The sequence below is a fragment of the Oncorhynchus masou genome, unplaced genomic scaffold (genome assembly GCF_036934945.1).
Source record: "Oncorhynchus masou masou isolate Uvic2021 unplaced genomic scaffold, UVic_Omas_1.1 unplaced_scaffold_3591, whole genome shotgun sequence".
In the NCBI taxonomy this organism is placed as follows: domain Eukaryota; kingdom Metazoa; phylum Chordata; class Actinopteri; order Salmoniformes; family Salmonidae; genus Oncorhynchus; species Oncorhynchus masou.
The window spans coordinates 15,368-36,696 of NW_027009997.1; the positions used below are offsets into that span (position 1 = coordinate 15,368).

Genomic DNA, 21,329 nt, shown 5'->3' on the forward strand with positions numbered 1-21,329 from the left:
TTTTCCCTCTACATACAAAGTGAATGAGCATACAGAGCTGTTATCTTGGTCAGTTTATTTAACTCCAAGTTTCTCTCCTCTGCTCTCCACAGTGTCTTTGTGATGATCTGGAGAGCTGTCATCGGACTCTGTCAGAGCTGGATGCTGCGGTCCAGGAGTTCGGCAGATGGAACCCCATCTTGGCCAAACAGCTGAGTGATGCCATCGTCAAGTTAGGAGACATACACCACCACACTGCCAGACTGGCCGAGTGTAGATCCATCTGGCTCAAAAAGGTTAGGAACCAATTGTTTCAAGAAAAGGTTGGGGAAAAATACAAAATACATGGGAAGTCTAGTTGTTGTTACACTGTTGCTGTTGTTGTTGTTACCCCGAAGAGGTGGCATCAATGTACAGTGTTGCCTAGCCCAGAGTGTTTACATGGGGCCATTTCACTTTTAATCCTATTAATAACACACATTGTCGGTATCACTAAGGTATCCATTTCCCTGACGCCTGTTCCCTAGTTCCTCATTGCTTCTCTTGTTATCTCTCCCCTCCAGGCAGGGACCCATCTAGAGGAGTACAATGAGATGCTGGACTTCATAGTGAGGTGGTCGGAGAAAGCCAAGGGCCTGGTGAGGGCCAACATCATCTGGAACTCCTCCTCTCATCTGCATGAACAGATAAGGATGGACGAGGTGGGTGGAGATCGACATGAATAAGCACATGATGGAGAGCTGCTGGATTAAAAAGCCAATACAGACTTTATTAAACCGTCTCGCTGTTCACTTCAAATCAAATCAAATCAAATTTATTTGTCACATACACATGGTTAGCAGATGTTAATGCGAGTGTAGCGAAATGCTTGTGCTTCTAGTTCCGACAATGCAGTAATAACCAACAAGTAATCTAACTAACAATTCCAAAACTACTGTCTTATACACAAGTGTAAGGGGATAAAGAATATGTACATAAAGATATATGAATGAGTGATGGTACAGAGCAGCATAGGCAAGATACAGTAGATGGTATCGAGTACAGTATATACATATGAGATGAGTATGTAAACAAAGTGGCATAGTTAAAGTGGCTAGTGATACATGTATTCCATAAAGATGCAGTACATGATATAGAGTACAGTATATACGTATACATATGAGATGAATAATGTAGGGTATGTAAACATTATATTTGGTAGCATTGTTTAAAGTGGCTAGTGATATATTTTACATCATTTCCCATCAATTCCCATTATTAAAGTGGCTGGAGTTGAGTCAGTGTGTTGGCAGCAGCCAACACACTGTACCCTCTGCGGCGATACTGGTGGTGTGTGTGTGTGTGGTAATAAATACGTGTTCTGTTACCCTGTCTCCTATCATTCTCCCTCTAACCAGGGATCCAGGATGTTGGTTCTCTTTAACTGGCACCTCTCAGGATTCAACCATCACTGGGTGGCACTCATTTTCATAGACAGTGTCCTCTTACTCCATTCATTGCCTGTATTGTGTTGTCTTCCTCCTCTCCCCATCATCAGTCCGTGCTGCGTGAATCTCGAGAGCTCCATGGGGACCTGCAGGCCATGGGAGAGAAGGTGGATCTGCTGTCTGAGGTGCTGCAGACGGAGAACATGTCCCAGCAGGTGTGTGAGCTGAGCCGCCACACCGAGGAGCTCCAGCAGACCATCAGGACACGGCTGCAGAGCCTTCAGGACGCAGCCAAGGTACTGACTCAGACATACTGAATACACTGACTTAACATTTAGCCTAGCATCGGATTTTACTGTTGCATTGTTGTTAGTCTTTGTTACAAAGACGGTCGTTGACAAAATTATGCACAATGTGTAAATAGCTTTTAGCGTCTCAGTGTTATTCTCACCTGTACATAACAACATATGTGATTGATTGACCTGTGTGTAGTCCTATTGACAGACGGTTAACATGCATTGATTGCCAGCCAGCTAGCACTCACTAGATTTGGTTCTGGGTTCCAAGAATAACCTGTGTGTCCTGTGTCGCCCCCTCAGAGTATGGAGCCTCTGGAGTATGAGGTGAAGACCCTACAAGTGGCTCTGGAACAGGTCCAAGCTACACTGACCTCTCCTGATCTTGTCCGACAGAGTCTCAAAGAACAACTGGCCCAGAAACAGGTAGCTAACTTCAATTCTAACTTAACCAGAGAATAACACAGAATTTTAAATATCATTTTATTCTCATTTCATGTTCTTCTTGTCGTTGTTCTTCGTCTTCTTCTTCTTTCTCTGTCTCTTTCTACTTCTCCTACCTACGTCTCACACTTACTTAAGGTTTGTCGGTAGAATGTAAAGTTTCCTCCTGTCTGTTCTCCTAGCGTCTGCTGTCAGAGATGGAGGGCTTCAAGCTGCAGGTGCAGGCGGTGCAGCTGTGTCAGAGCGCCCTGCGCGTCCCAGAGGAGGTGATGCCTGGCCTGGCTATCTGTCACACAGCACTGGGCCTACAGCAGGAGGCCAGCCAGCTACAGCATGTCGCAATACAGCAGTGCAACATTCTACAGGTAGGGAGGCCGCAGCACACTGTGTAATGGAGGAGAAACCACATAATGAAGACTGCCTGTGACTGAAGACTTGTGTGAGTTCCCTGAGCTAATGCCTAGGTTTTAGCTCAACGTAACAACACAGTCTTGAGGCACACAGAAGACCAGAGTTTTGAATCCGGTTAGACACACCTGCAAGCCACAAACAGTTCACATCCTTCATTGTGCACCAGTATTGACGTTCCTTGATTTCCTGTCCTTCTGTAGGAGGCTGTTGTGCAGTATGAGCAGTATGAGCAGGAGGCGAAGCACTTCCAGGGGCTGATAGAGGATGCCCACAGGGTCATCCAGGACCGACCCATTCCCACCAGCACTATCCAGGAACTGCAGGCTCAGATCCTACACCATGAGGTATACTACACCACATTGACAGTGGAAGAAAATAAGACATTTAGCATATACAAAGGAATTGAAAACCTCTAGATTCTGGTACTGGTTCTGATAAGTAGGTATCCAAAACAAATGTAAAAAAAACAACTAAATTGTTGTATAAGTATATAACTATATCATTGTATAAGTGTATGCCGACAGTGTATATAGATGCTTAACTCCCTTGTTGTGACCATAACCACTGACTGTAATTGGGATGCTACTAACAGGAGCTGGCCCAGAAAATCAAGGGTTACCAGGAGGAGATAGCCAGTCTGAATTCGAAGTGTAAGATGCTGACTGTGAAGGCCAAACATGACACCATGCTACTCACTGTGAGTGACACGGAGCGGGTGGGGCTTGCTGTGGAGGACCTGGATGGAGACATAGACAAACCATCTGTTCTTATGGTGACTGGCCGACTCCCCTCCTTTACTAATGATGTGTTTTGTACTGCATGTATTTTCTGATTACCGGTAATTAACTAACTCAGACAAATCACTCCACTGTTAATCCTGCTACCCTTCATCAAATCTGGAATCTCACGGCTAGCATGCAGTCTGTCAAAGTTACTGAATGTGCTAGTCTTACTGAGTTCTTGGTGATGGACTGACTCTAAAACATGAATGCTCTTTGTGTATCTGTCCTAACTGTCCTGCGGTGTGTCAGATGACGGCTGGCCGCTGTCACACCCTTCTGTCCCCGGTCACCGAGGAGTCTGGGGAGGAGGGTACCAGCAGTGAGATCTCCTCTCCTGTCTGTCGCTCCCCTTCTCCCAGCACTCACACACAGGTATCACCTACTGAGCTCTCTTGCTCTCTCTCTCTCCCTCTCTCTCTCTCGCCCTCTCTCTCGCCCTCTCTCTTAATCTCGCAATCTCTCTCTTCTACTCTCTCTCTCTCTCTGTCTCTCTCTCTCCACTTTCCCTGCAGACCATGAGGGATGAAAGGATTCTCCATCCCCTGTCATCCTGTATTAAATGCATTGCATTAGCACTGATTAACACATAGCTACTGGCTACTGTACTTCTCCACAAAGTGCCTGCCCACATACCTTAATGTGTACCCACCTAGACACCAAGTAACACTATGGTGCCTCTCTGTGAAGGCTTACACATCAACCCCTCTATCTGTGAAGGCTTACACATCAACCCCTCTATCTGTGAAGTCTTACACATCAACCCCTCTATCTGTGAAGGCTTACACATCAACTCATCTATCTGTGAAGGCTTACACATCAACTCCTCTATCTGTGAAGGCTTACACATCCACTCCTCTATCTGTGTAGGCTTACACATCAACTCCTCTATCTGTGTAGGCTTACACATCAACTCCTCTATCTCTGAAGGCTTACACATCGACTCCTCTATCTGTGTAGGCTTACTTTGCTCACTTGTGTTGTCTTCTTTCAGATGGGACGAGACACCCTCCCCAGAGCTCCCGTACAGGAGCTAAATGACCCGATGTTTGAATCTGAGGCTAACCTAGATGACCTTCAGCGCTCGTGGGAGACCCTGGAGAATGTGGTACGCAATTCATATATACCTAATTTATGCTGCTACCTACACTACCGTTCAAAAGTTTCTTGGCAATTTCTCGCAAGGAATAGCCTTCATTTCTCAGAACAAGAATAGACTGACGAGTTTCAGAAGAAAGACATTTGTGAGCCTGTAATCGAACCCACAAATGCTGATGCTACAGATATTCAACTAGTCTAAAGAAGGCCAGTTTTATTGATTCTTTAATCAGGACAACATTTTTCAGCTGTGCTAACATAATTGCAAAAGGGTTTTCTAATGATCAATTAGCCTTTTAAGATGATAAACGTGGATTAGCTAACACAACGTGCCATTGGAACACAGGAGTGATGGTTGCTGATAATGGGCCTCTGTACGCCTATGTAGATATTCCATAAATAAATCTGCCGTTTCCAGCTACAATAGTCATTTACAACATTATTAACAATGTCTCCACTGTATTTCTGATCAATTTGATATTATTTTAATGGACATTTTGTTTGCTTTTCTTTGAAAAACAAGGACATTTCTAAGTGACCCCAAAACTTTTGAACGGTAGTGTATGTCCTATCCTTACTTGCTTTTATGTTTGACTACTGTGGTGGCATATTTTTGCTTAACCAAATGAGGAGAGTTACAAACTACACACCAGACAGAGTTATACTTAAACTCCATCTTTAATAATAATAAACTTTGCAATAGCCTTTTTGACTTTCAATGATGCGCTATCTCTAATAAACCATTGAAAAGTGACTACAGAAAAATACAAAGATCTTTTATAGCCAAGATACACTCCTCTCAACTGACATGATGAACCACAGATCTTAGGAACTGTTCACAAAGAAATACTTTTTCTTGAGAAAGGGGTATCCCTTAGCCAGATAACATTCGCTATAAATTATTGTTCAGTTTGGTCCCTCAGACGAGGTTCTAATCTCGTTCCAGGTACTTCATAGTACAAAAACACCAACTCATCCAATGGCATACAGTATATCAATTATCAACTCTAGATACCCCCGTCTCAAGTAAACCCCCTCTTGACCCCTCTCCTGGACAAATTCACTGAGGGTAGTGAGCCTCTAGGTCTAGCCTCTAGGTCAGTGGTCAGTCTCAGGGGTTCAGCGGAGGTCAAGACACACATCTGACTCATAAGATTCGTGATGACACGCCCCTCTTGGCCATCATTGGCTGCAGGTGATCACGCTACATCGCTTGGCCTATCTGTGCTGCAGGGAATTTGATGCGCTCAGTAGTCGACTTGTGACTGTCGTGATGGTACTTCTTGTGATATCTTTATTTATTTTAATCCCTTCATACTTACTATGTCGAGCAAAAAAAGAAAGTGGACGGACAAATATGTACAATATGGATTCACATGTATAACGGAACGTGATGGGAGTCAGTTGTGTTCTTGGAAAATACAAGAACACAAAGCTCGCTGAATTCGATGAAAAGGCTACTCTGCCTGTTCTCGGCTTTGTACCCATCAACAAACTGATCCTCACAGCATCGTCCGAAGTTGCTTACCTGATCGCAAAGCAGGTCAAACCACACACCATTGGTGAAACACTCATAAATCCAGCTGTGTTGAAGATGGCGAATATCATGCTGGGAAAAGAGGCTGAACTTAAGTTATCCCAAATTCCTCTTTCAAATGACACCATCAGCGACAGAATAGAGGACATTAGCAAAGACATCTTGGCTCAAGTAGTTGCAGATCTGATTTCAAGCTCGGCAAAATTCAGCCTTCAACTCGACGAGACCACAGACGTTTCCAATCTAAGCCAGCTTGCTGTATTCGTGCGCTATGTGAAAGACGACGTGATAAAGATTTTTTTTATTTTGTAAGCCTCTTACAATAACAACTAAGGCAGCCTATGTGAAGAAACTTGTGGATGACTTCTTCAAAGACAACAATCTTTCGTGAGATATGGTTTCTGCAATTTGTTCGGACGGAGCTCCAGTCATGCTGGGAAGAAAGTCTGGTTTTGGTGCGCTAGTGAAAGCCGATGCACCACACATCATTGTTACGCATTGTATTCTGCACAGGCATGCGTTGGCAACAAAAACCTTGCCTCCAAAACTGGCAGAAGTATTAAAAATTGTAGTGGAATGCGTGAACTATGTGCGAACTAGTGCTCTGAGGCACCGCATCTTCAGTGAGCTGTGTAAAGAAATGGGCTCTGAATTCGAGGTACTTCTGTACCATTCTAACGTTCGGTGGTTATCCCGGGGACAGGTGCTGAATCGTGTTTTTGCCGTGCGTGTGGAATTAGCCCTGTTTTTGCAAGAGCACCAACATTGTCATGCAGATTGCTTAAAAAATTCTGAGGTCATTCTCATTTTAGCGTACATGGCTGATATCTTCGCAGCTCTCAATCATCTCAATCAAAAGATGCAGGGCGGTGGAGTCAACATCATCGAAGCGGAGGAAACCCTGAAGGCTTTTCAAAAAAACCTACCGTTATGGAAACGACAAACAGAGAACGATAACTTCGCAAACTTTCCCTGCTGGACGACTGTAAGTCAGATCGAAGATGTATCTGGAACCGGAGACATTTCTGAACCCGCGGAACTGAAGCAAGCAATTGCCACGCACTTAGGTGAGGTTGCAAAGTCTCTCGACGGATACTTCCCTACGAGAGTCATATCCAGCATGGGTGAGACAGCCGTTCACGTTTAGTGTTGAGACAACAGATGTCAATGATGAATACCTCGATGAAATCATTGAAATTCAGCAGAGCCAGGTTCACCAGCAACTCTTCAGAACAACAACGCTTTCAACGTTTTGGTGTCAACAAATGGTAACGTACCCTGTTATTGCTAAGAAAGCTCTGGAGATTTTCATACCGTTTGTCACAACATATCGTTGCGAGCAATCCTTTTCGAGGATGCTGGACATAAAAACGAAGAAAAGGAACAGACTCATTTGTGATAATGACATGAGAGGCACTTGCCAAGGTGAAGCCGCACATTTCTGAACTGGTCTCTGAAAGACAACAGCAGAAGTCACACTGATTTGCAGTGAATATTAATTATTATGTTTTTGTTTTTGTGTGAAAATCATGTTTTGATGACTTTGTTCTTTGAACACAGTGATGTTGATACGCAGTTCATTTTGTGCACCAGTAAAATATATACCTATGTTTTGAATTTGAAAAAATCATATTTTATTTTTTCAATTTAAGAAGGGTTCGGTGAATGCGAATATGAAACTGGTGGGGTTCAGTACCTCCAACAAGGTTAAGAACCACTTCTCTAGGTCATACACTGTCCCAGGTTAAGTGTCAGATCAGAGAGGACATACAATGTTTCCAGACACTGCTATACACCTCCCCCCAATGGGAAAAGGAGGGCGTGACTGGCACACAGACATTGTGGAGACAAGTAATTGGTTCCCCATTAACCACGCCATTTCACATGGTTTAAGAATAGGTAGACACATTCACATATGAAGACAATGTTACATTTTGTTCTCTTCCCTTAGTTACCCAACTAATTCTGATTCATCTGCCACACTACCTCAACTATTTGGAAAAGTTTATAAATCAACTGTGAAGTACAACTATTTTTGACTACTGCTATGTCCTCTCCTGTCCAGATCAGTGAGAAGCAGAGGTCTCTGTATGAGGCGCTGGAGAAGAAGCAGTGCAACCAGGGTTCTCTTCAGTCTATCTCCTCTAAGATGGAGGCCATCGAGGCCAAACTCAACAAGCCACTGGAGGCTGACCGGAGCACAGATAGTCATATGGAAGCCCATCAGGTAAGGGAGTATCAGTATCGCTTGAGACTGAAAACATAACATTTCACTATGCTCAAGAAACCAACACTGACACTGACACTGTCTCAGATTTTTATTGATATTTTATTGTGTTACTATTTTTCCTTTAGTTTATTTATCAAATTTTTGCTTTTCATAGTAAGATTGTGCACTTGACAAACAAAATTTGATTTGATTTTGATTTGATGTTAATTAAGCAGTAGATTTGAAGGTTTGAGTGTCTAAGTTGAGATGGCCATTAAAAGTATGTAAATTGAGGGGTCAAGCTTCGTGAGCATAACTAGCTGTGCCTAGCATATTTCATGTGATGTCTTGTCACGTGCTGCCCTGGTCTGTACAGGAGCGTGTCAGTGACCGTCTAGAGGAGCAGCATCAGGAGCAGACCTTACGACATTACCTCAACCAAGCTGACCAGATGGACCAATGGCTGCTCAGCACCCGCGAAGCCCTCCGTCCCAGTGCTGAGGAGGAGCAACTCATAGACGGCCAGGTTAGAACAGAGGTCCCCCTACACACAAACGCACGCACACGCACGCACTCACACATGCACAAACGCACGCACGGACACACACTCGCACGAACTCACACATGCACAAACACACGCACACACACGCACACGCACGCACTCACACATGCACAAACGCACGCACACGCACGCACTCACACATGCACAAACGCACACACACACACGCACGCACGCACACATGCACAAACGCACGCACACACACTCGCACACACACAGGCACGCACCCACACACTCGGACGCAAATATGCACAGACACACACATGCACACACACAGGCATGCACGCACACACTCGGACGCAAATATGCACAGACACACACATGCACACACACAGGCATGCACGCACACACACGGATGCAAATATGCACAGACACACACGCGCACACACACACAGAGGCACGCACCCACACACACGGACGTAAATATGCACAGACACACACATGCACAAACGCACACACACACGCACCACACACACGCACACGCACGCACTCACACATGCACAAACGCACGCACACACTCGCACACACACACACACACACAGGCACGCACCCACACACACGGACGCAAATATGCACAGACACACACATGCACACACACATGCACGCACGCACACACACGGACGCAAATATGCACAGACACACACATGCACACACACACACACAGGCACGCACCTACACACACGGACGCAAATATGCACAGACACACACATGCACAGTCCCTTTGTTTAACAGTTCCTCAGTGATTCACATGAGTTTTCCCCTTTTACCCAGCCGTTCATTTAACGTCCAATGATTAAATCTCACTATAACTCCTGCTTTCTGATTCTGCCTCTCACGTATGGATCGACCCCGCGGGTTAGGAACCTGGCAGCAGTGAACAAGAGTGTAAAGCAGCATAGTTACAGGGCGGGGCTGCCTTCAGGGGGGTCGTTAGGATACTAAGTGGCTGTAACACTAGTCGAGTTATGCAGATGTCTTTCATGTCTCTACATGGGGCCTATTCAGTGACAACATAAGGGCCGGGTCAGCAAGGGGGCTTATTTGTTAGATTAATCGAATTCCGACTGCAGGGATTGGTTGGTGGCGGAAGTGGGCCAGCCTACTGGAATATCAAAGTAGGGAATCCCAACTGATAGGCAGGGAGGGGGGAGGATGAGGGGGAGGGGGGAGTCACTCCCTTTCTTGAAGAGACCAGTTTAACTTACCGATATACACTTAGGCAAGGCTATGGGTCTCATCTTAATGGAGGATTAACCCTTCATGTAGGAATCTTTGAGGCAACATTTACTTTGGGTCTTCTGTGGTAGCTCCAGTATATTTTCATTGCAAGGACGTATTGTGATCCAGGCCACTTGGGAATCTATACTTGAGCGGGAACATGTATGCTGAACATGGGATTAGTGGTAGTGTGCTGTGTTGTTAGGGAGGCGAGGGTTTTGGTAAGGAGGTGGCCCTACAATGATGAGAGACCTGCTGCTAATGAAGGGGTCTATACAGACCATGGGCCTGGGGGTCCAGTTAACTGGCTTCCTGGTGGGCCTGGTTAACTGTCTGCCTGGTGGGCCCGGTTAACTGTCTGCCTGGTTAACTGTCTACCTGGTGGGCCTGGTTAACTGGCTGCCTGGTGGGTCTGGTTAACGGTCTGCCTGGTGGGCCTATTTAACTGTCTGCCTGGTGGGCCTGGTTAACGGTCTGCCTGGTGGGCCTATTTAACTGTCTGCCTGGTGGGCCTGTTTAACTGTCTGCCTGGTGGGCCTGGTTAACTGTCTGCCTGGTGGGCCTGGTTAACTGTCTGCCTGGTGGGTCTGGTTAACTGTCTGCCTGGTTAACTGTCTGCTTGGTGGGCCTGGTTAACTGTCTGCTTGGTGGGCCTGGTTAACTGTCTGCCTGGTGGGCCTGGTTAACTGTCTGCCTGGTTAACTGTCTGCCTGGTGGGCCTGGTTAACTGTCTGCCTGGTGGGTCTGGTTAACTGTCTGCCTGGTTAACTGTCTGCCTGGTTAACTGTCTGCCTGGTTAACTGTCTGCCTGTTGGGCCTGGTTAACTGTCTGCCTGGTGGGCCTGGTTAACTGTCTGCCTGGTGGGCCTGGTTAACTGTCTGCCTGGTGGGCCTGGTTAACTGCCTGCCTGGTGTCTGATTGACTGAAGGATCCACTTGGAAGGCAGCACCATGTTTGAGCTGGCCTCTCTCCTGCTGCTCCAGAACATGCTGCAGGAGATAGAGCAGAAGGTGGTGGCCCTGTCGGAGCTGACCATGCGCAGCGAGAGCCTGCTTCTGGAGGGAAGGCAGGAGACGCGGATGGACATGAGGAAGGACACAGAGCAGCTGGCCAGGAAGCTGCGGACGCTGAAGGGAAATCTACTGGAGCTGCAGAGGATGCTGCAGGACAAACACATCAACATCCAGGTCAGGCTTTTTCTGATACCTGTAACTCTCACTAAAGTGCTCTCTGTGAGATGCATGTGATTACGTTTAAGAGTAAACCATGTATTGGTGTCAATGGAGGATTTTAAAAAACAAACTCTAAACACGTACCTTTATTAGGTTAGTTCACATTTCAATCCCTAAAAGGATCTTCACCAGGTCAATATCCTAAGTTTTACCCATCTAATGTCTAATGCCTTCGCCTTGTTTGACAAGCAGGACACTCTAGCATAGGATGCTTTCCAGGAGATGAACGTGTCACTGAGTAGATGTGATGTCTCTGTGCTGAGCCCCTTCTAGTGTCTTTCTCCTCTGAGCCTTTAGCATGATGCCCGTTTGTCTCCTCCTGGTCTTTACGGTGGCTAATGTTAGCAGGGATGTTATTGGGTGAACTGGATTGCAAACAAATTTGCTTGCATTATGTGTCTTGTTCTCTTGTTTGAGGTTTACAAATCAAAATAACAAGAGTTTGATCTAAATCTACTCAAATAATCTTAACCTAGCCTTGATGTTTGGTCGGTCTTGTTGTCAAGATATGAATCAAAGGAATCCTTACATGAATAACCATATCTCTTGTCTTTTTGCTCACAACTGTTTCCATAAATAACCCTCTCTCTGCCTGTGTCCGGTTCCATGGCTCTCTGCAGGACCAGGAGGAGAGTGAGTCTGACTCCACTCTGTCTCAGGGGCCCATCGTGCAGGACTGCCTGGTCCAGGCCCACATCACACTCTCACAACACCACCAGGACAGCCTCCAGAGACAGAGGGTAGGGAATTCTTTCTCTCTCACACATACTCACACTATCAATGCCATGTCCGTATCTGAAAGATCCTGTTTGTTTGTTAGTTTGTTCATTCATTCATTCTATCATTCATTCAAAGAGAAGCAGACTGATCACGTTGGTGTGTTGTTGTTGTTTAGGAGCTGGAGGAGCAGCTAGCTGAACAGAAGAAGCTGTTACAGTCTGTAGCCAGTAGAGGAGAGGAGATCCTGATAAAGCAGGCCTCACCTAGCAGTGTCAGGTATAAACACCTGAGAGAACAGCAACACAATGGTCTGACATGGAGATTCTGTTGACTTTCCAGCACTTTATCTTCCACACTGTGTCATGTTTTTACGTTATGTGATGTTGTATTTGTTTTTGGTCTGTTGAGGTTTTTTGCTTCATGTTATGTTTTGGTGTGCAGTATGACGGAGCCCTGCTCTCCGGAGATACTGCTGGAGCGAGAGACCCGGGCTGCCCAGTACCAGATGAGACAGAGGTGGCAGAGTCTGAGGAAAGAACTGAGCACCAAGCTCCAGCTCCTACAGAAAACCCTGGAACAAGACCACAAGCAACAGGTACTGACCTCACCATCCATCAATGCCTACTCCCAGCGGGCAACACTGGTTAAAAGGCTGTTCTGGTTTCAACCAGATTTAGCCGCTGAGCTGTAGCAAGTACTTTTATAAATCACTATGAACTCATACCCTCTGAGGTAGTGTGATGTCTGACAGTGACGTGGCCGTACTCTGTTACAGGTTTCCTCCAGAACTGCCGCTGGGACCCTGTTTAAAGCAGAGATCTGTAAAACAGAGGACACATCTTCACTGAAGATGTTATATGAGGGTTTCAGCCAAACGATGGAGGAGATGTCTTGTCAAGTAGGTTAATAACAGCACTATAACATCACTGTTATTGTACTGTATGTTATCCTTGTTTTCTGTTTTTGAATTATGTTTACGTATGGAAATATACAGTTCAGCTATGCACTGTATCTATCAGGAATGGGGACAATTCCATTTCAGCTCGGTAAATCCTTCCTGAATTGACTGAATTGAAATGGGAGTTTCTGTTTACTTCTTGAATTGACTGTATTGAATTGGAATTGACCCCAACACTGGTATCTCTGTCAAAGACTGGGGTCTCTGGGGTCTTTCAGGGTAAGGTGATCCCCATGGAGGAGCATCTCTACCAGGCTGTGTCAGCGACCTCCTCCTGGCTGGATGATGTAGAGAACACCCTGTTCTCTGGTCCTACGCTGCTGACGGAGAACGCTGAGACACAGCTACAAAACCAGGAGGTAGACCACAGCAACACTTAACATCCTTTTTCACAAAGCACACAACGTCTACTCTCTTAGTATTATGTCATCTCAGAATGTGATCATGGTCTTTAGAAACAGCCAGCCGGTCCCTAATCATCCTAGCCCTTTTGAGATGTTCAGATCTGAAGGATCTGTATAGATATACGCAGTGTAGTGGTGGAGCTTCTTTATGGGCAAAGGGGAAGGTTTAGGGAGCAAATAAAGACTCTTTCCAATTCTTCTTCCATTCCTGTGTTTCACCTGGTGCCAGGGATGTTTGGTGATTCTGTCATGTCGGTTTCTTCCAGGCCTTAGGGAGGGATGTCAATGAGATGACTGGGGTGGTGAGCCACAGTCGGGGTCTCCTAGGCCAACCTACAGGGCTATGTGCGGAGGACCAGGTCCTGTTAGAGGACACACTGGACTGTCTGACAGAGAGGCTGCAAACTCTGGACTCTGCCCTGGAGCGACACTGTGAACACATGAGGACTAGGATGCAGGAACTCACTGCCTACCAGGTACGTTAGGATCATAGTCCATGGTTAGGATACTCTATATGTACATGTGGTGTACTTGTCTCTAGTCATTGTACTGTTATGCAGGAACTTAGCCACAGACTAACAGGTTAGGTTACTCTATATGTACATGTGGTGTACTTGTCTCTAGTCATTGTACTGTTATGCAGGAACTTAGCCACAGACTAACAGGTTAGGATACTGTACATGTGGTGTACTTGTCCCCTTTTGAGACAGTTTCTGGACTCTGATCAAGCCTATTCTTGGACTAAAAAGCTTGCTTAGTTGAAAGTGGTTTTAAGTCCAGGAATGGCCTTAAGCTGGGTCCAGGAAACTGTCATTAAGTTTTATATTACTATCTCACGTACTGTATCTCTGTATAAGCAATGCATTGAGTTTATCTTGTATTGGTTAATGGAGACGGAGTCACAGCTTGTCCTTGCTGATTTAACCGACACCAAGTGCCAGATCCTTCAGACGTTGGCGGGAGCCACGGCCAGACCAGGATCCAAACAGCTTGAGGTGACACATCAGGCAGTCATACGTACTCATGACAAATCTTACAATGCATTATAACTGCAGGCTTTAATTTCCTCTCTCTTTAAGTTCTTCCTGCTCTTATTATTAAAGATAATAAAAATACATTTTATAAGATGCTAACCAGTCTTGGTTTTGTCTGGTAGGTCATAGCTGAGGCTGAGGAGGGTTTGAGAGAATTTGAGCAGAGGATCACCCAGCTGAAAACAAGAGGAACAGAACTACAGGCAGAACAGATGTCCACCAACGAGATGCTCAAGCTACAGGTATCTGACCTCTCCATACAGACAGTTCACACACACAAAATACACACAGACAAACACACAGACACAAACACAAAATTATTCACCAATGTATTTTTACACACACACTGCATAAACATGAATGAATCATATTATATCTGTATGTCTTTTCCGCCTCCTTCTTCTTCTCCTTCTTCTTCTTCTCCTCATCTACAGGATGCCTATGAGGAGTTGGTGATGACGGTGGGCTCGCGGCGTAGCAGCCTGAACCATAACATGGCTCTGAAGGGGCAATATGAGAGGGCTCTGCAGGACCTGGCTGACCTGGTGGACACTGCTCAAGACAAGATGGCCGGCGACCAGAGGGTCATCGCCAGCTCTGTGGAGGAAGTTCAGATTTTCCTTGACAAACACAAGGTAGACTTTAACCTTCCATAGAAGTAGATTTACAATAACTTGAATAATACAATTAATAAAATACATCAAAGTATTTTACTATAAGTCAAAAAGCAATTCAAGACGACAGAATTTTAGGATCTCTGTGTGAATAGTGCAAAGTCCCTGAGCGCAGCTCAAACTCAAACTTTGGTCACCATGACCAAAGGCAATGACCGTAACCTCTGCTCCAGGAAAGCTGGCTGGCTCGGGGGAGCCTAGTTAACACCATCTTCATTGCAGTATTGCTCAAGAGTGTTTTTCTCTCTCTCCAGGAGTTCTTCCAGAGTCTGAGTCCCACATGATCCTGACGGAGACGTTCTTCAGGAAGATCAGTGGCCTGGTGGTTCCCAGAGAGAAGCAGGCTCTGGAGGAGATACTGACCCTGGCCCAGGGAGTCCTCAAACAGGCCCACAGGAGAGGGGTGGCACTGGAGTACATACTGGAGGTAGGAGAGTTGTTGTTGTAGTAGTAGTACTAAACTCAGCTAGAAAAAGAAACGTCCTCTCAATGTCAACTGCTTTTATATTCAGCAAACTTAACATGTAAATATTTGTATGAAAATAACAAGATTCAACAACTGAGACATAACCTGAACAAGATCCACAGACATGTGACTAACATTAATGGAATAATTTGTCCCTGAACAAAGGGGTGGTCAAAATCAAAAGTAACAGTCAGTATCTGGTGTGGCCACCAGCTGCATTAAGTACTGCAGTGCATCTCCTCATCATGGTTCTTGCTGTGAGATGTTACCCCACTCTTCCACCAAGGCACCTGCAAGTTCCCAGACATTTCTGGGGGGGATTGGCCCTAGCCCTCACCCTCCGATCCAACAGGTCTCAATGGGATTGAGATCCGGGCTCTTCGCTGGCCATGGCAGACCACTGACATTCCTGTCTTGCAGGAAATCACCCACAGAACGAGCAGTATGGCTGGTGGAATTGTCATGCTGGAGGTTCATGTGAGGATGAGCCTGCAGGACAGGTACCACATGAGGGAGGAGGATGTCTTCCCTGTAACACACAGCGTTGAGATTGCCTGCAATGACAACAAGCTCAGTCCGATGATGCTGTGACACACCGCCCCAGACCATGACGGATCCTCCACCTCCATATCAATCCCGCTCCAGAGTACAGGCCTCGGTGTAACGCTCATCCCTTCGACGATAAACGCGAATCCGACCATCACTCTTGGTGAGACAAAACCGCGACTCATCAGTGAAGAGTACTTTTGCCAGTCCTGTCTGGTCCAGCGACGGTGGGTTTGTGCCCATAGGCGACGTTGTTGCCGTTGATGTCTGATGCCTGCCTTACAATAGGCCTACAAGCCCTCAGTCCCGTCTCTCTTAGCCTATTGCGGACAGTCTGAGCACTGACTGAGGGATTGTGCATTCCTGGTGTAAATTGGGCAGTTGTTGTTGCCATCCTGTACCTGTCCCGCAGGTGTGATGTTTGGATGTATCGATCCTGTACAGGTGTTGTTACACGTGGTCTGCCACTGTGAGGATGATCAGCTCTCCATCCTGTCTCCCTGTAGCGCTGTCTTAGGCGTCTCACAGTACTGACATTGCAATTTATTGACCTGGCCACATATGTAGTCCTCATCCCTCCTTGCAGTATGCCTAAGGCACGTTTACACAGATGAGCAGTGACCCTGGGCATCTTTATTTTGGTGTTTTTCAGAGTCAGTAGAAAGGCCTCTTTAGTGTCCTAAGTTTTCATAACTGTGACCTTAATTGCCTACCGTCTGTAAGCTGTTCCACAGGTGCTTGTTCATTAATTGTTTATGGTTCATTGAACAAGCAGGGGAAACACTGTTTAAACCCTTTACAATGAAGATCTGTGAAGTTATTTGGATTTTTACGAATTATCTTTGAAAGACATGGTCCTAAAAAAGGGACTGCTGTCATAGTAGTAGTAGTAGTAGTAGTAGTAGTAGTAGTAGTAGTACTATATGTACTGTACTAGTACTATATATACTGTACTAGTACTATATGTACTGTAGTATTAGTATATGTGTAGTAGTAGTAGTACTATATGGACTGTAGTATTAGTATGTGTGTAGTAGTAGTAGTACTATATGTACTGTACTAGTACTATATGTACTGTAGTATTAGTATATGTGTTGTAGTAGTAGTACTATATGTACTGTAGTAGTAGTATATGTACTGTAGTAGTAGTATATGTACTATCATACTTAAATCGGTGGAATACCTTTTTCACACTACTGTGTTGGCCTGGTTACGCATCTGCCAGAGTTGCTGTAACCATACTGGAAAGGACAATGTGAAAAGACAATGTCCAGGCCAGCACAGTACGGTTCTGTATATGTGTAACCCAAGTATAACGGAATTGCCTCTATACGTGTGTTTTCAGACTTGGAGCCGTCTGGTGCCGGACTTCCAGGCTCTGTGTATGCAGTTGGAGGCAGTGGAGGGTAGCATCCCCACAGAGGGCCTGGTGGAGGAGACAGAGGAGAGCCTCACTGAGAGGAGTTCACTCTATCAGGTTTAGTAGACCATGTTATGCAGTTATTACAGAAAGCCATTGGCACTTTCATATACTGTGTCATATACGTTTGAGCTGGCAATTTACAGTGGCGTCATCATCTTAATCAAGATTTTCCTAATAAATACCAGAAAGAATACTGTACAATAACATTATTTATTTCATTCATGTCCCCCATCTTGGTTTAACTCCTTCTCTCCATAGAATCTGAAGGGCAGACTGATGGAGCACCAGCACAAGCTGAGCCAGGTGCTGGAGGAGGGGAAGAGGCTGCAGCTATCTGTGTGCTGTCCTGGCCTGGACACAAAGCTCACAGTGCTAGGGGAACACTGGCTCAGCAACACTACCAAGGTCAACAAGGAGCTGCAGAGACTAGAGGCCATCCTCAAACATTGGACCAGGTTAGGGCTGAACCCCAAGGGATATTGTTTAGGGTGTGCTGTGTACTGGATGTGATGTAGACATGGGTTCAAATAGTATTTGTTTTCCTTCTAATACTTTAGCTACTACTTGAACCCAGGTCTGCACTGTATGTACTGTGAATATGTTGGTGGGGGGTTGAATATCACCCACTAAGCCTGTTTGTCTCCATGTGATGCCCAGGTATCAGAAGGAGTCATCAGAGTTGATTGGCTGGCTGCAGTCTGCTCTAGAACGTCTGGACTTCTGGAACAATCAGGCAGTCGTAGTTCCACAGGAGATGGAGACCAAGCAGGGACCATCTCTCTACCTTCCTGGTGAGTCAACATATCACAAGAGTGGGTGATACCTTAGAGGAAGTGGATATTCGACTGATCTGGATCAAATGGTTAACGTTAGAGGTGAAGAGTAGGGTTAGGGTTAGAGGGGTTAGAGTAAGGGTAAAGTTTAGTTATAAGGGGTTTGAGAACCATCATCCGGAACCAGCTGTATACACAGCCTGATATTCAATGTGAAACTGACCGTTACACTATTCTCTGTTCACAGGACTTCTGTAAAGAGGTGGAGTCGCGTTCATCTCTGAAGAATTCTGTGCTGACTGAGGGCAACCAGCTTCTGAGGCTGAAGAGGGTTGGAACTGCAGCCCTGCGGTCTGACCTGGCCCGCATAGACTCAGAGGGACCCAACTACTCACACTCATCCCAGGGGTGCAGGAGAAGCTACACCAGGTACTAACACAGGCTTATCTGCACACACACACACACGCAGTTGACCAAGCTGCTCACATGCATCCACACCTGTTGCTGACAGGTGTATAAAATCGAGCACACAGCCATGCAATCTTCATAGACAAACATTGGCAGTAGAATGGCATTATTGAAGAGCTCAGTGACTTTCAACTTGGCACTGTCATAGGATGCCACTTTTCGAACTAGTCAGTTCATCAAATTTCTGCCCTGCTAAACCTGCCCCAGTCAACTGTAAGTGCTGTTATTCTGAAGTGGAAACGTCTAGGAGCAAAAACAGCTCCGCCATGAAGTGGTAGGCCACACAAGCTCACAGAACTGTCCAGGGCTGAAGTGTGTAGTGTATAAAAATCATCCGTCCTCGGTTGCGACACTCACTACCAAGTTCCAAACAGCCTCTGGAACCAACGTCAGCACAATAACTATTCATCGGGTGCTTCAGGAAGTGGGGTTTCCATGGCCGAGCCTAAAATCGGCATTCACAATGCCAAGCGTTGGCTGAGTAGTGTAAAGCTCGCCGCCATTGACTCTGGAGCAGTGGAAACGCGTTCTCTGGAGTGATGAATCACGTTTCACCATCTGGCAGTCCGATGGACGAATCTGGGTTTGGCAGATGCCGGGAGAATTCTACCTGTCCCAATGTATAGTGCCAACTGTAAAGTTTGGTGGAGGAGGAATAGTGGTCTGTGGCTGTTTTTCATGGTTCGGGCTTGGCCATCTTAATGCTACAGCATACAATTACATTTTAAACTATTTTAAACTTTGTGGCAACAGTTTGGGGAAGACCGTTTCCTGTTTCAGCATGACAACGCCCCCGTGCAGAAACAAGGTCCATACAGAAATGGTTTGTCGAGATTGGTGTGGAAGAACTTGACTGGCCTGACCTCAACCCCATCAAACACCTTTGAGATGGATTGGAACACCGACTGCGAGACAGGCCTAATAGCCCAACATCAGTGCTGACCTCACTAATGCTCTTGATTTTGGAATGAGATGTTTGACGAGGAGTTGTGTTTATTTGCCCGTTTCTTTTCCTCAGTTACAAATGGAGAAGTTGGCCTCTAGGCATGCCATCTCTGAGCTGGTCAACTGGATATCTCTGATGGAGAAAGTGATTGGAGAGGACGAAGAGAACCTGAAAGGAGCAGTGGGGTCGACTGTCATCCAGGACTATCTACAGAAATACAAGGTAAGGAACAGAAAACTCACAGCTAGCACATTTGGTTCCTTGGAAGTTGTGGAAACATACCGTTTTGGTTTCTCATTGGTTCTGAGAACGAAGCCATAAGTTTCCATAATGGTAAAACAGAACGTTTTTTAAACGTTCTGACAATGGAAGTGATCATTTTGCCTGTTCTAGGAGCGTACATTTTTAGGTTGCAGTGAGGTTCTGAGAACATTTTTACTATGGTTCCCTGAAAGTTTTCCTATGGGGGGTTTATTAATGTTCTGAGAATGGAAATTCTAGGTTATTTGAAGGTAAATAAGTTGTATTCTGAGAACATTCTCTGAATGTTATGAATGTTTTTGAACAACATGTTAAGGTTAATTGGAGGTTTTTGAAGAACTTCCTTAAAACTTTCCCTGAATGTTTCAATAAGACTTTTAATAACACTGCTAGCTTAGTTTGGGTTAACAGTTTTGAACGCCAAGCACACATGGAAATTAATTTGCTTCTGCATTAATCATGCAAGAACAGACCCCATTTCAGAGGAAACAACACTCATTAAGATCAGGTGTCGCCAATTAGTGGTCACGGCCAACACACCTGAACACACTTAACAAGATAGAGGCTAGAGAGAGTTTTGTTAATGCTGAAAACAAAATGTATGTTTTTAAATAACATTCTTAGAACGTTCTTTGAACGTTACTAATGTTTTCTTGAGGTTTTTATGGAAAGTTTTCTTAATGTTCTGAAAACATGACTTTAAGTAGAACTGTGAGGAAACCTGCAGAAAACTTACTGAAATTCCTGCTGAAGAACATTGTTTCTTAATGTTCTCTGAACGTTCTGAGAACATGAACTTAAATAGAACCATGTGGAAACCTGTAGGGAACGTAATGCTGAAGTACTAAAATTCCCACAGAAGAACGCTGTTTCTTAACATTCTTGGAACTATTTGAGAATATTCCCAATGTCAAACCATTTGGAGAACGTTCCTAGAATATTACAAAATGATTTGCTAAGAAAATGATTTGCTAAGAAAATGACATTTTTTTTGTCAAGTTCCTTAAATGTGTTGAGAATGTTCCAAAGCTAACCGACTATCATACATCATTCATCATCATTCATTTCTCTCTTTATACTCACTCTAATAGATGAAGCAGGATACAAATGTCTGTTGGACAATAAAGTAATCTTCTTTCTTCTCCCTGGTCTCTCTCTCCTTCCCCAGGGCTTCAGAGTTGATGTGCGCTGTAAGCAGCTGACGGTGTATTTTGTGAACCAGTCTGTGCTCCAGATCAGTGATCAGGATGTGGAGAGCAGACGCAGTGACCAGACAGACTTTGCCGAGAAGCTGGGAGTAATGAACCGACGCTGGCAGTTACTACAGGGACTCATCACGGAGAGGGTGAGAGAGAGAATAAACCACTTTCAACCTCAACTTAAAATGTCTACTTTCAACTTTATTTGTTAGAGAGGGAAATTAGTTGGGCAACAAGATCACACATAAGAGAATAAACATACATGTA

General features: G+C 45.2%; 1 protein-coding gene across 1 annotated transcript in view; it reads left to right on the forward strand.

Annotated features, from left to right (window-relative positions):
- Positions 1-21,208, forward strand: part of LOC135534571 (nesprin-1-like) — a gene marked incomplete at its 3' end in the record, with an annotated part of 33,497 nt that extends 12,289 nt beyond the window's left edge. Inside the window, 31 exon segments of the mRNA XM_064961525.1 lie at positions 93-275; positions 543-680; positions 1,517-1,702; positions 2,006-2,128; positions 2,329-2,511; positions 2,758-2,901; positions 3,150-3,329; positions 3,589-3,711; positions 4,331-4,444; positions 8,037-8,198; positions 8,557-8,706; positions 10,942-11,145; positions 11,811-11,930; positions 12,086-12,186; positions 12,352-12,505; positions 12,686-12,808; positions 13,087-13,227; positions 13,539-13,748; positions 14,166-14,267; positions 14,429-14,548; positions 14,741-14,941; positions 15,235-15,247; positions 15,250-15,407; positions 17,338-17,469; positions 17,674-17,870; positions 18,073-18,178; positions 18,180-18,206; positions 18,436-18,565; positions 18,568-18,617; positions 19,675-19,824; positions 21,032-21,208. Of these exon segments, the coding sequence (XP_064817597.1) occupies positions 93-275; positions 543-680; positions 1,517-1,702; positions 2,006-2,128; positions 2,329-2,511; positions 2,758-2,901; positions 3,150-3,329; positions 3,589-3,711; positions 4,331-4,444; positions 8,037-8,198; positions 8,557-8,706; positions 10,942-11,145; positions 11,811-11,930; positions 12,086-12,186; positions 12,352-12,505; positions 12,686-12,808; positions 13,087-13,227; positions 13,539-13,748; positions 14,166-14,267; positions 14,429-14,548; positions 14,741-14,941; positions 15,235-15,247; positions 15,250-15,407; positions 17,338-17,469; positions 17,674-17,870; positions 18,073-18,178; positions 18,180-18,206; positions 18,436-18,565; positions 18,568-18,617; positions 19,675-19,824; positions 21,032-21,208 (4,302 nt within the window).
- Positions 21,209-21,329: the final 121 nt, after the last annotated feature.